The sequence below is a fragment of the Maniola jurtina genome, chromosome 11 (genome assembly GCF_905333055.1).
Source record: "Maniola jurtina chromosome 11, ilManJurt1.1, whole genome shotgun sequence".
NCBI classification, from domain to species: Eukaryota; Metazoa; Arthropoda; class Insecta; order Lepidoptera; family Nymphalidae; genus Maniola; species Maniola jurtina.
Genome location: NC_060039.1, coordinates 7770995 through 7785351, shown reverse-complemented (window position 1 = coordinate 7785351; position 14357 = coordinate 7770995). Strand labels below are relative to the sequence as shown.

General features: G+C 37.7%; 2 protein-coding genes across 3 annotated transcripts in view; both read right to left on the bottom strand.

Annotated features, from left to right (window-relative positions):
* Positions 1-508: 508 nt before the first annotated feature.
* On the bottom strand, positions 509-7204 carry LOC123869345 (probable protein S-acyltransferase 23). Of its 2 annotated transcripts, XM_045912219.1 has the most exons (9): positions 7023-7204; positions 5762-5958; positions 4551-4725; positions 4029-4128; positions 3183-3448; positions 2426-2668; positions 1955-2190; positions 1309-1564; positions 509-958 (listed from the first exon to the last, which is right to left on the bottom strand). In XM_045912219.1, exons 2-9 carry the CDS (start codon positions 5893-5895, stop codon positions 767-769), a joined length of 1602 nt encoding a protein of 533 aa, XP_045768175.1. In that variant the 5' UTR covers positions 5896-5958; positions 7023-7204; the 3' UTR covers positions 509-766. The 2 variants fall into 2 exon arrangements, with proteins under 2 accessions (XP_045768175.1, XP_045768176.1); XM_045912220.1 differs by lacking the exon at positions 2426-2668.
* A 424-nt stretch (positions 7205-7628) lies between these two features.
* Positions 7629-14357, bottom strand: part of LOC123869346 (proton-coupled amino acid transporter 4) — a 32611-nt gene continuing 25882 nt past the window's right edge. The window contains exons 7-8 of the mRNA XM_045912222.1: positions 10754-10757; positions 7629-7641 (exon numbers count right to left, since the gene is read on the bottom strand). The gene's annotated coding sequence lies outside the window, so the exon portion shown is untranslated. The remainder of the gene's footprint in view (positions 7642-10753; positions 10758-14357) is intronic.

Sequence of the window (14357 nt, the reverse complement as noted above, 5' to 3'; positions counted from 1 at the left end):
TTTCGGAGTTATGTGCGATTCAAGCAATTAAATATCTCTTGCTTTAACAATGAAGGAAAACATCGTTAGGAAACCTGCATGCCTGAGAGTTCTCCATAATGTTCTCAAGGGTTTATGGTATACGAATCCGCACTTGGCCAGCGTGGTAGATTACGTTCAACCCCTTATTGTGAGAGACCTGTGCTCAGTAGTGGCCGGCGATGGGTTGATGTGACACTAATCTGTTGTGGCTCATTATAATATTCGATCTACGCTAAATTGCATTACAATTTGCAACACACCACAACACAATAATGCGTTTACGCCTTTAGGTAAAAAAACTCGGTTCTCTTTTGCATTACCATCACACGTGATAAACCGCTAAAACCATGTTTGTTTGATGAAAAATTAAGTTTATGTAGACATATGTTACAGTGCGCGCAAACAAGTAGGTAGGTAAAATCTAATACGAGGCGTATAACTGAGAATTATACTAAAACAGATCTCAGACGTGAGCTTGTGTATTTATTCCTTAGCCTATGACCTGTGCAGACTGTCATATTGCAACTTCAGATCGGACTACTTGTTTCGCAATCTGAGTGATTGCGAAACAAGTAGTCCGATCTGAACTAATAGACACTCCAAGATTATTCGTGAACTAATCGTTGGTGTCGGCGTTGTAGGACAGTTCAAGTTCAACTTTACCACTTTTGGATTGCAACGGAGCCGACCAAACGACGATGTCATGTCTTTTGGTCACGCTTTCTCTTTGTCATACAGACTCGCATCATATGTTTTCCTCATAAAATATATCCTGGTCATCACATTTGTCGGGGAGGCACACGAAGAACTCGATCAGATTCATGATGGGGCCTCTCGAGAAGGGGTTCTGGTATCGGCCTCGCTTGTCACGCAAGTATGGGTATCGTTTGTAGTTGAACATTTCGTTTGTGGTCAAATTCATGCAAGCGTGCAGGATCTGCAACAACAAAAGAGAGTTAAGTAGTTAGAACTGGGACTTGGGAGCATCTTACCTACTCTGAGCGATGAGCAAATTATTATAATAATAATATAACAATCATATTTATTAGTAGGAGGCATTTATTATAGGTAGATCATAGAGAAAACACCATCAAAATATAGAATAGAAAGTTCAAATAGAGAGAGTGCAGTTGATGGCAACGTTAGTTACTTACAAACAAGAAGAACCCAGCGATATAATACCAAAAACCACATGCGGTTTACGTAGTAACTACCTACCTAAATGAAGGACCAGTAGGTATAAATATATAGTAGGTACCTGTATAGGTAGATTGTAACATAACTTACTGAAGTGCAAGTCAAAATCCATCCAAGGCCGCAAAATATAATGGCTTCCAACAACCCCAGCACATAGAGAAAGCCGAACCCCTCCAGCAACAGACAGTAGCAGGCGAAGTAGATGGAGAGCGTGCAGTTGATGGCCACGCTCATCACGAACAGGAAGAACCACATGCGGTTGCGCACGCCGATGCAGTTGTAGATGAAGGGGCAGTGGTGGTCGAAGTAGGCCACGCAGCGTTTGCAGATGCGGCAGTGTTTGGCTCTGCGGGATACAAATTCTTCAACAAAAGTTCTCAATTTATCAAAAAAAGCCACAAAAAGTGTTGTGGGGAATCTAAAAGAAGTAAATTCTTGATTGATTAAATACACTGCCTATTACGTTATCTGTCTCATTGTAGTCTATGTCACTCACTCATAGTTTTAGGACTCACTCAAAACTTTGAAATAATAATAATAAGTATAAGTAGACATCTACCTAAACCAGATTAGAAGTAGGTAATCCATAAATAACCCAATTTAGTTTTAATAACTTATTACAGGTATACATATATACAGGTAGGTATGGTAGACCTGCCTGTATATATGGATACCTGTAATATGTATCTAATAAATTGAAATAAAAAGTATAAGCACCTAGTTTTATTATAATTACCTGAGTGGCCTCAAGCACCTACAAGTATGACATAGACGAGAGAGTATAACATTCCTCTTCTTCCACTTATCGTAGTAGGGTATCTGCCTTATAGCTCGGTAGTAGGTTTCCGAGTTCTGAGGAATGTAGCCCGGGTCTCGTCGGTTGGCGATCACCCAGCTGATCCACATTATGGCGTTCCAGTACAGGAAACAGTAGTGCGAGAGACGTAATGTGTTCCATGTCAACGGAATACACTGGAAGCAAATAGAAAACAAACTTTCTTTAGGGCCGATTTTTCAATAGCCAAATAACAGAGAAATAATTTTAACGTTTGTGGTAAGAAAGCTAAAGGTAGGTACGAAGCTTGAGTTTCTGCAAAAAGAGAGTAGGCAATGTGCATATCTAGGTATTGAAAGTAGTTTTATTTTTTCGCTTTTAAATAATTATAACTAACATATTTTTCCAGAAATACGAAGGAAATCAACCTACCCTAATAATATACATAGGATAACCCCACAAAAGAACAGACACCAGAAAGAATAGAAGAGGTCCTTTGGAATCGCCAGCTCCGCCGAAAAGAAGCGCCCAGAATTCAGACAGCGGCGGCATCCAATGAGATTTGCGCTTCATCTCCTTTTGCAGCAGTTTCACCACTTCTGCGTGACGATGGCTTTGTGCTAGCATTAGAGGAGTCTTCCCATTCTTATCGCGAGGCTCCAACTCTGCTTTAACCTAAAAAATATAAAACTTTTATAACACGTTACCTACCTACTGTGCAATCTGGCGCGACGATCGACCAAATTGGAACACGTCTCGAGCATTAGAATTAGTGTGCACATCTTCTTAACGTATGACCGATTGCTTTCTATCGTATCAGTATAGGAACCTACTCAGGACACTCCAAATTCGGTAGGCAGGTACCTACCTACCTATACTTCACTCGCCACAAATGTTGAAATGTGTGTGATAATTGATAAACTACAAACTAGGTGCATGCAAGTTTAGGGCAACGCATCAAGCGCTTGTAAGTACAAAGCGTTTGCTTTGTCTTCATTTGCTTAATTGCACTGCGGAGACAAAAGTTGAGTAGGTTCTTAGTCGATTTTGATCAATATCAATGCGCAGGTTCAGCTTTCGTGGCATAAGTTGTAGTCATAATAGGAATCGATAATTACAATAAGTAAGTAAGTAAGTAAGTACTTATCAGAATATATTAAAATTTCCTCTAATCTAACTAGGTAACTACCTTTTCACAGAGCAATCGAACGCATGTCAAATTGCCCGAGAGGCAGGCAAGATGCAGAGGTGTTGAACCAAAATTATCCGTGCAGTGTAATGGGACGCCAGAGTAAATGAGTAAGCGGACCAAGTCTGCATGCCCCTTGTACGCTGCCCAGTGCAGAGCGGTATCGCCGTTGATATCGGACAATCGTGTAGCTGCGCCCATGCCGAGAAGATATGCAGCGGTTGCGGTTTTCCCATACATACACGCCGTCATGAGTGGAGTCAAGCCTAAGGACAAACAAATCACATCAAAGTGGTCATATATTTTTTGAATACAATTAACAACAATGGAAAACTCATACCTACCTACTAATACTAAGTATGAATATGAAACTGTAGGTATATCTGTCTGTTACCTTTTCCGGCCAATTCGTTTTTAATTGATCTTAACGAAATTTTGTACAGAGCTCGCTTGCATTAAGGAGTCGGATATCTACGTATAGGCTGTTTCAGATATTTATTTCGGAAAATCAATTTCCACGGATTTTTTAAAGTTAAATCCAGGCAGACAAGATGCGGACGTCCAGAAAATCTTCCTTAAAAATAGACTAATTAATAATTGTACCTAGTTCAGGTCTTTTTTGTTAGCGCCACGTAAAAAACCTCTGAAAGATCGTGAAGTTAATATCTACGCATGGGCATACGAGTAGTTATCTATTATTGAACCAGGTCCTCTCCTACACAGTCTACAGCCCGCGAAGGGAAATATATAAGTAGGTATGTATATTGTAAATTGAAGGTCAGAACTCTTTCTTTTTATTTGACGGTATGTCTAACTTCTTAGTAGTTTCAAGTTTGCATGTAGTACCTTTGAAATCTGCCGCATTCACAGCCACACCCGATTGCAGCAGCACTTGTACAACAGAGGCATGTCCTTTTCTGCAAGCCCAGTGAATTGGCCGAGGTCCCTAAGACAAGTTAATTTATTTAACTAGTGGCTAGTAGGTATACCTACACATTTAAATGTTGTTATGTGTAATTTCCTGGATACTGTTAGTAGCTAATAAATAATAACTTATTACCGTTCACACCAAAGTCATAAGGGATACGCGAGCTCAAACTCAAGCTCAATTTAGAATTCAAAGGAATTCAAAGTGGGTCTACTTATTTTTGATGGTCAAAATTATTAGATTTGTAAGATGATATAGTGGTGATAATTAATTACGTAAACTTAAAACTAAAGCTACGAGGGTTCCAAACGCGCCCAGGTCTGAGAAGAGCCCACAACAAACTCAAACGGGTATAAGGGATAGCCGAAGGGGCGCGCCGCCGTAGGTTTATTTCTCGGGTCACGTGACCAAGTGAGCCTGGTTCAGCCCTGTTGTCATACCTGTGTGCCCAAGCAGGAGAGGTCGACAGGCGCGTTCCTCTCCACAAGATAGCGCATCACAGCCACGCTGCCGTCCAGCGCTGCCCAGTGCGCCGGAGTGTAGCCGTGCTGGTCGCGCGCGCTCAGCACTTCCACTCCAAGCTTTTCCACCAGCCTCTCGATTTCTGACACTTCTCTGTAAAATTATGCAAAATAATGGTTACATTGGATTCTTAACTGAAATCTATCTATACTAAGGTATAGCGTAGACAGGTACTGTGTACCTACAGATTCGTCCAAACTTTACTTAGGTCTATGTGGATTTAGAGCTACTTATTAAAATATAGGTAAGGGCTACCTAAGGCTAAACAGCAAACTTAGATAGCTACCTACCTTGAGTATTGCTATTATAATAGTTCTTACAGGCAAAAATAGGTAGTTACCTAAATGCGTATAAATTATTATGCCTGCAAATTGCAGCTGATAATATAGTTAAACGAATATATAAAGTTTAGACGAATATGTAGGTACCCAGGTTAACTATCTATTAGAGGTATCTTTATAGTACTTAGGTAGGTATAGTAACTAGGTAGACCGTACCTTATACCTATGGTATAAATATTTATTAGTGAACATTCCTGAAAGAAATCAATAGCAAAGGCCACCGCTTATCTACTTAGGTACATAGTAACTAGGTAGGTACCTTATACCTGTGGTATAAATATTTATTATATTAGTGAACATTCCTGAAAGAAATTAATAGCAAAGGCCACCGCTTATCTTAAGTCATTTAAAGTTACTTATTCATGGACCCATTTCTGTCGTAAAAGTGACCTCATCTATTTGTTATGTTTGAAAATATTTGCTTTTATTTTTTAACAGGAATTTGCTTAACTAGATATAAGTAGGAATCAGAATTTAGGACCTACACATTCATAAATAGATTAAAACAGTCAATTATAAATAAGAAAAGTTGAAAACCGCTGCGCCATGTTTCACTCCAGGACAATGCGCTTGCTTCGCATTCGGCAACACACCTAAACGTACTGTAGTACCTACTTATTTACTAACAGCTACCAATGCTCACCTATTTGGGTACGAGCTGAATAAACTGTATAGACCTGAAAGCTGAGCAGCAATGCAATTCTATAAAAGGTACATACAAAGCAGCGTGCAGCGGTCTCCTGCTTCGCATGCCTGAAAATGCCTGATAATAAGTAATAGGTAGTTACCCTGATCGAACAGCTTCGAAGATCAGTTGATGGAAGTCAGAATGGTGAGTCATGTTGGTGGTGATGCGCGGCTGGGCGGTGGGCGCGTCGGGCGACATGGGCGAGCAGGGCGGCAGAGCCTCCTCCGCGGCCATGGTGCAGGGGGGCGGCTGCGGCAGCGCCCACACGCCGCGCGCCGCCCCCGGACTTGGGTATACCTGACGTATCAAATCAAGTTAGGTCGATCGCCTTACTGTTAGATCGATCGATACTTCAGTCTCTTGATCAACATCTGCAATCCATCGCCAGCCCACTACTGAGCACGAGTCTCGTTTCAGAAAGAGCATGTTTTAGCAAGTGCAGATTGGCAGACTTTGAGAACATTATATAACTCTCAAGGATGCAGGTTTCCTCACGATATTTGCCTTCACCGTTCAACCAAATTAAGTATATTTAATTGCAATAACTCCGAAAAGTTAGAGGTGCGTGCCCGGGATCGATCCTAGGATCCTCCGAACAAGAGGCCCACGTTTTAACCATAATGCTGTAGGTATCAAGAATTTGAAATGAAAAGAAATATATTTATTTCATACCTAGTAGGTCAACATGTGTCACTTGTGTATGATATTATATTAAGACTCTATCACCGGTTCGGAAAGCAGATTCTATTGAGAAGAGCCGGCAAGGAAATAATTAAAGACCATCCTAATAATTATCTACTCTAAAATCCAAGCTAATACATAAAATATAGGTATTCTTGGAAGGGGCTAACTACTTACGGCAATACAGATTTTTTGATAAGGTTTTTTTTATAAACAGTATACCTAAAAGCTCCTCATTATTTGAACTAATTCTTATGCGCTTCCGCAGAAGAGAACCTCTTGAACTTCGAGAGTGAGTGAGAGGTGTCTATGACTATAATAAACGTCGTATGAATAAACGTCTTTTAGCCTGGAAAGCTTTATCGAGGGAAGTTAAGTAAGTGCAATCCTACCGGCACAGCAAGCAATTGTATGATTTTACGTTTAGATAGATATAGGTACATAGATAGAGTATCTACCTAATCTTATTTATGTAAATGTCCTAATTACTTAAGTAGGACCGATTCGCTCGCAGAAATCCGCATTGCAGTGATATTAGAGATTGCAGCAATCAACAACCGCAGTAGATGCCTACAGCCTGTAGTGTACGTACACATTCAACGAGCATAAGTTTATCATGCTTCCTGCTCCTTTTCAAGTCATTAGTGTGACGTACTAAAAGTATAGGATCTATCATCTACCTTGCTATTCACGGCGAGGCCGACGCCTCCCGCCACCGCCGAAGTCTCACTCTCCGCCACCGCCACTTCACACACACTAAATACTCCTTGAACTAAACAAATACACTGTTATATTTTTTTCTTAATATAATTTACAAGAACGTGCTCGACTGCAAAGCCGCTGCAGCGATCCCAAAGCGATATTGATTGTAACATCGTTACAGAGCATGCGCCTAGCAAACGTTGCGGAGTTTACTTTATTTGTTAGGACATATAAGTTATAAGCACCACTCATTATTTTCAAACTTAGTTCTAAAATTCCGCCACAAACTGACAAACAAATTCAAAGTTACGTTAGGCGGTTTTAGGGTTCCGTATAAAAATGATAAAAAAATAGGAACACGTGGTGCGCCTTCGTTCGTTGATCCTGACCTAAAGTACTTAGGTCCGTTTGTCACAGCAGCTGCTTATTTCAGCAACTGTGTAACTACCTACTAATGCTATCGATTCGAATAATTTTAATTAATGTTTGCCCAATTATTTGAAATGAAAAATGACTGAATTTTTCTGTATTTGTTAAAGAATGACGGACAGACGACCATCGCACCATAACGATTTAATTTTACCATCTAGGTACGGACTACGGAACCTTAAAAATGAGCTTTGAGCTAAGTATTTCAACTAGGGTGTTAGGGTGTGATGTGCATGCCAATTTTGAAAATACGACGCATTTCTCGTTACGAGCCAGTTACTTACGTACATAAAACTATCTAATGTTAATAATTATCATTATTCCGTCAACTGGTAGTCGTCTACTGCTGGACATAGATTTCTTGTAGGGACTTTCATACGCCACATCTTGCGCCGCCTGAATCCAGCGGCTCTCTGCGGTTCGTCTGATGTCGTCTGTCCTCTTGGTTGGGCGGTCAGCCGACGCTGCGCTTCCCGGTCGCCATGCTAGCACCTAGAGACCCTAATATCTATCCATCTACGTCAGCGTCTACCGAATGCTATTATAACAAATATTATTACTTCTTAGTTTAAAAAAAATAATAAAGAATATTAGCCATGCTGCTAATCATGAGTAATACTCCCCTTTCCCCTCCAATTAAGCGTAAAGCTTCTGCCAGGAGTGGGTACGACAATAGTGCAACGGGTGGGAATTGAACCGCCGACCTTTCGGAGTTCAATCCGCTCCTCAACCATTGAGCTATCGAGGCTCTCAGTATCGAGTTAATTCAGAAAAGACTGAGTCTTATTTACTACAAGCCAACAATATCGGGCAGAGTAGTATAAATCATGGTAATATTATTATTATTTATTATGTAGGTTTAGCACAATGATAGCTAATGTGTATCCTCCTTTAAAGTGCATGCCCAATTATTATCTAAGTGGGTTAATCTAATAAAAATGCTCAGTCATACCTACATACTGTAAGCTTGGCCCATCTTAATTATCTATAAACGTATAGAAGTTACTGATTAGATAGTTGGCGCCACTCAAATCATAACAAATCATAACATCATATTAGAAGGCGTCATTGATTGGCTGAAGTTGTTCAACATCTGATCGATAAACGTACTGTATATAAAATTCTTATAGTTTTTAGTTGATGAATTGTAGCATAATAAAGGATAATATTTGTAATCAATATATAAGATGAAAACATCTTTATTACTTAGATGATTTGTTAAACGAGCTTGATGATTTGTATATTAGTCACTAAGTTTATTCATTGTACAATTTGGATTGGCCGATAACGATAAGATAAAAAGGGGAGTGGCTAATAAACGTGGAGAGGTTACCTGTAAGAGTGGTTTTAAAACGACGACATTCGGAAATATACTAACGTAAGAGGAACAACATTTATTTGACACAAATGTAAAAGTTAATAAATTTAAATATTAAATAAAAGTATAATAATTTATCATAAAGATTGTGTTTGTGATTTCGTCAGACCTTACCCAAAAGGTCAGAAGTGGGACATCAAGAAAATATGATATTTTCTTGTCACGCTCACGACTCAGAGAAACAAGTGGAAATATACAGAGGAACGAGAAAGAAGTGGAGGTCTAGTAGACCACAGACATTTTGGAGCACAAGGCCAATATTTGGGCCTCAATATATCAAAGTACCTAGTCATGGCATCAAAGGATTTCTGGATAAACGGGTAGGATCTTTCCATGATTTTATTTTTATTGATAGCTATTAATGGTAATTTTTTTTTTATTTTTTTTTGTGTGGGTTTTCGTTTTGTTTGTTCTACATTTAGTTATCATTTTGTTAAAAAGCTTTGCTCCGAGTTGGAATGGAAATTATATAACGTTATGATACCTAGAATTACCCACATGTTTATAATTCATCTTGTATATTGGTTATACAAATGCGATCGACCTTCAAATTGTGGTTTAAATAACATTGAGGTATTTAGAAGGCTTATTTTACAATGAAAAATGAAAAATGTTTATTTACAAAATACAGTCTTGTACAATTTTCCTGTGTCTGGTCACTGGTGGTACCCGCACTAGGTTATCCTGTATCGTGGGTACAATGGAATAGATAGTGAACATAGTGTTAAACAATATAAAAAGTGTGGTTTACTTAATGATGGGCGTTATTGTTACTTTTAAATAGTTTTCAGGATGTATCTACTATGTCCTGCCGGGGTTTTATTTCTCATTAAATGATTTCACAGGTGAATATCTCACGGAACGTGGTATTTCAATCTTCACACTTGTAATCGTGTGCCGAATTAGTTTGGTTAAGAGTTACGATAGGGATTTATTTTCACATAGTGGTTTTGTTTTACGGAAGGTGAATTTCTGGATTTAGGTTCAATCGTTTGCTGCATTCATTGTATAGATAGATGTTTTCCTTTTTCTAGCACACAGTGACGCGATATTATCACACAGCACTCATTGGGCATCTTGAATGTTGTTTTGTGAAATTATTATTTTTTGTAAACCGCTTTGGGATAAGGTAGAAAAAGTTACATGAAATAGCTTTTCGTTTTACGCCTGCCAGTGAAATAATCCGCCTCTACTTGTAATGGTTACTGAGTGATTGGGGATATAAAATGTTAATTGATAAAAATGAAGGTGATCCGTTGTAATAAAGTAATAGTGACCAGGGTTAATAAATTGAGCATTTTGAGAAATATAAATCCTAAAATGGGTGTAAAAGTAGGTTTGTCTTATCTGGTTATTCTTTAACTAAATTTAAAATTATGGTAGGTAGGTAGTCACATAGTTTTAAATACGGGGTGCATAAATAAGTGTTTTTTTTTACAAAAGTGAGGAGAAATGTTTTCATTTATCTATTTTTACCACTTGAAACGCGTAATGTTTGAGTTTCAAACATAACTTTGCTGATAACAGCTCACCATGAACAACCCATGGCCGGCCCACTACTGAGCAACAAGTGTCTCCTCACAGAATGAGAAGGGTTTAGGCCGTAGTCTACCACGCTAGATAACAGCTAATTTACTTTTAATACTGGCACAATAATTTGAGTACTACGAGTAGTAGGTAGGTATAGTATATGGGCAGCGGGGTTTTTTTTTACCTGTATTCACGCAATTAACTGTGTACTGCCGCATTTAAATGCAATATGATTTTGTTTTTATTGGAATAACATCGCTTGGCGGGTTAAATTCCTGGCAAATGTTCTATTAAAATTAGAGTAAGTTTTTTTTTAATGGTAATATACCTACAGTACTGCCCTTAGGGCAGGGCGCGATAATAAGTACCTACTACCAAAATACTATTTTCTTTGTTGTACGCAAGAAATTTTAGGCAAATATCTTTGCACTACGCTCGCGTTTGTGGCATGACATTATCCCAGAAATATATTTTAAAAAAAATTCACGCTCGCTTGACTCGCTTCGCGATAGTTCAGTTTCGATATGCATTTAGTTAACAAAACTCTCAGGAAACCACGTTTGTTGTGCTCTCGAAATTGATCAGTCTATTTGATAAAATCGAAATGCGGTGCCTTATAAATTTCGCTTAGGAGCGCCGGTAGTATCTCATGATAATAATATGAATATTGATCATAATTTTTTTTTTAGGATGATTAAGCATTGAAGGGTTTTCGGCTGGTCTGGCATTTCGCCTGATTTTATGTTTTTGCTTATTTAGCGCGTTCAGGAAAGCTTTGACAACGTTTTATAACATGAGTATATATTTTTTTTGTTTTAGTTACCCAAACAGAAAAAAAAAAGCATTAAAGATGTGGGACCGAGGGATAAATCTAGTTTGATTTTTGGTTGGATTATGAAGTTGTAGTTAGGGTATTTAAAATAGAAAGATTTCAATTATAGGAAATGATGTAAAACATGTTGAGGATTAGTTGTGTAATAAAGTCGATAATTCACTTGTTGGATGTCACGCGATCTATTGCGAGGAGGAATCTTTTTCTTGTCTCTGTTTTTATAAATACGGTGTTCTGACGGGTTTTTATTTACGTCTCGGATTATTGAATACTTTCGGTGTTTGATTGGACGGTTAGAGGTTGCAAAAGCAATCGCCCTCTAATTAAATCATTTATTTAGGCATTAGTTCAATTTGGATTAAATCTCGCGAAAAGCCACGGTGGCTGTCTCTCGCGCGTCTTGGAAAGACATTCCTAATGCCTGTTTTTCTGAGGGAGGGATGCATTATCAAGTGAGATGAGCTGCAATGTTTGCGGCTGATTATTTTGGAAAATTTGCAATCGTGGCAAGTGGAGTAAAGTTTGACTAAACGATTTAATGAACTAAGTATATAATGGATTTGGTGAATGGTTATGTTATATAACATTTTGATAAATGGATGAATTTGAAGAGTGTATGTATGTGGTTGATGCACATTTGTTTCATATTTTTACTTAAGTTATAAAGTATTACATTTGGTGAGTAGTTATTTATATTTGGTAGGGTAGGTTTGATAAACAGGTAGTTATCTTGATTAATAAGTGAGTTATCATTTTATAAATGCGTACTTTAATGTTTGATGGACTGGTATACTTGATAAATGTGCATATTTTCATACTTCAAAGACAAGTTGTACCTATTAGTTTCTTCAAGCTTTTAGTTGCTGATAATTATATTAACATTCTTTAGAGCGCATGTCCTATGGACGAAATCGTTTATACATACTTTCACTGTTTGAAATGTTACAATCATAAAGATATAGTTATGACTAGAGGAGGTCATAGCTTGTTGCCGCTCTTGTACATCCATGTGTCAACTAGGTATTGTTATCTCAGTATATTTCAGGGAACCTCCGTTCGGGTGAAAGCGATAGCTGTTGGATAAATGCTTGTTGGGTTATCAGAAGACCGTGTAGTCTTCGATGAGGTTACTTGTAAATATTATAGCGAAATAGTAAGTTTAAAAATAGAATGAGGCTAAACTAAAAAAATGAGACAAAGATAAAAATAATAACTTAAAGCATTGAAACAGCATAAAGTGAAATAGTAACTTACAAACTATACATACATATTTACGAATTATGTAGATAGATATAGTATTACTGGATTACGTATATCAAATAAGAATACTGTCAGCTCATGTTTTGTTTTCGGCGTGGTAATTTTACGCTTAAAACTCATAAGAGATATCATGAGGTTCGCTTTCTGTAAAAGTTATTAGCTTTAACAGGTAATTGATTTATTACATTATTTATTTATTATACACTCAACAAGTAAAAGTATTTTGTTTTGACAAAATCCAAAGAAGTACCTATTGGATTAATAAGGCAAGGTACGAAGCATTGGCTGGATTTTACAACATTTAAAGTTTCCTGTTCATTTTTATCATTGAGTTAATTTGAGGCGGAAGGATCCTCTTGAAAATTTTTAAGATTAAGTTATTAGTAAGAAAGTATATTTTGCTTAGGTTAGTTTAAAATGTACAGCCGGTAATTTAAAAAAAAATATATATATTTAATTTTACATAATAGGTGAAGCTGGTTGATGCACCAAAAATCGAATTATCATAGGAATTTAATTAAGCTAACATTTTTATTTATTATCAACTTCAAATATACAGTAGCAAACTGATTAGTTGGAATACATGCAGTGATTGGAATATTTAAGTTCCGATAGAAGAATCTATATCGTGGCTTGTTCCTTTATGGACAAGAATATTTTTTTTGACTCGTGGGACCACTTACACAAAATATCAACGTTCGGTTTGGAGGTCTTCCATGGCTATTCCTAAAGTTCCATGACGTATTGAAGAGGTTAACACTTTGTCGCTCATCACATCAACCAGCACGGCATTTGGGTATGATGGATGGATGTAGATAGGTACACATTTGATGGGGGGGGGTTTAGTGGTTTGTATCAATAGGAACCAGGGGTTGAATGAGGAAGGCTGAGGACAGTACGTGTGGTGCTTACTAGGGAAGGTTTATGTTCAACAGTGACCTTATGATGATGACGATGTAGATGACGATGATGATGATGATGGACGTACGAGGATGAATCTTTTACGAAACGAATAAAGGGAAATCGAACAGATGCGGGTCATTACGGTTAACATATAAAATAATGTATAAGGTACCTACTTTCTTCTAATCTTTATGATCGATCAGCTTGTGATAGAGATTTTGATGTCGTAGAGAATAGAGATGTATCGAACGGAATATTTATTTCATTTTTTTCCTGCTATTATGTTGATATCGCTTTTCTCTATGAAAAGGAATTAATGATAAACTAATAGGTATCATTCGGCGGCGAGTCGCGACTGTGTCGTTCCCAGGGTCGAATTTGGTAGTTCTGCTTATGTTACTCGAAACGACAAAGTACGCCATATGGTGCATATTATGGCTAAAATAAAATATATAAGTATCATGTGAAATTATAAATCAAAGATTCTTTTTGCATGTAGATATTATATGGTTAAGAGGCACAAGTGACGCAACTACTGTACCCTGGCGTTTGTTTAACATTGTCCATTAGTACTTCAGAATGTGGATTTTGCTAGAAAAAAAAACAATAGGTAATTGTAAGAAATATGGGAAGCGTAATCTGCATTAAAAGAAAAAGTTTGAATTGGAAGCAACCAGGCATAGGATTTTCATACATCCGTAATCACGTTCCTTTCAACTCTCTATCTATCACGGTTCACGATACGCCGTTCGCGGTTCGGGCCGTGACGCACGTGCAGACGGACAGACGGACGGAGAGCAGAGGTTTAGAAAATAGGGTCTCGTAGGCACCCTTCGAGGGGTACGGAACTGGAGAAAACTAAATTATAATAATGATAATAGGTTTTCTAGGTTACCAAGTAAAATTACTTCTCTTAGGTCGGATTGTATTATGATGGATGCTTATGAAACAAAATTAAATGAACGGTCTACTCAAAGTGTT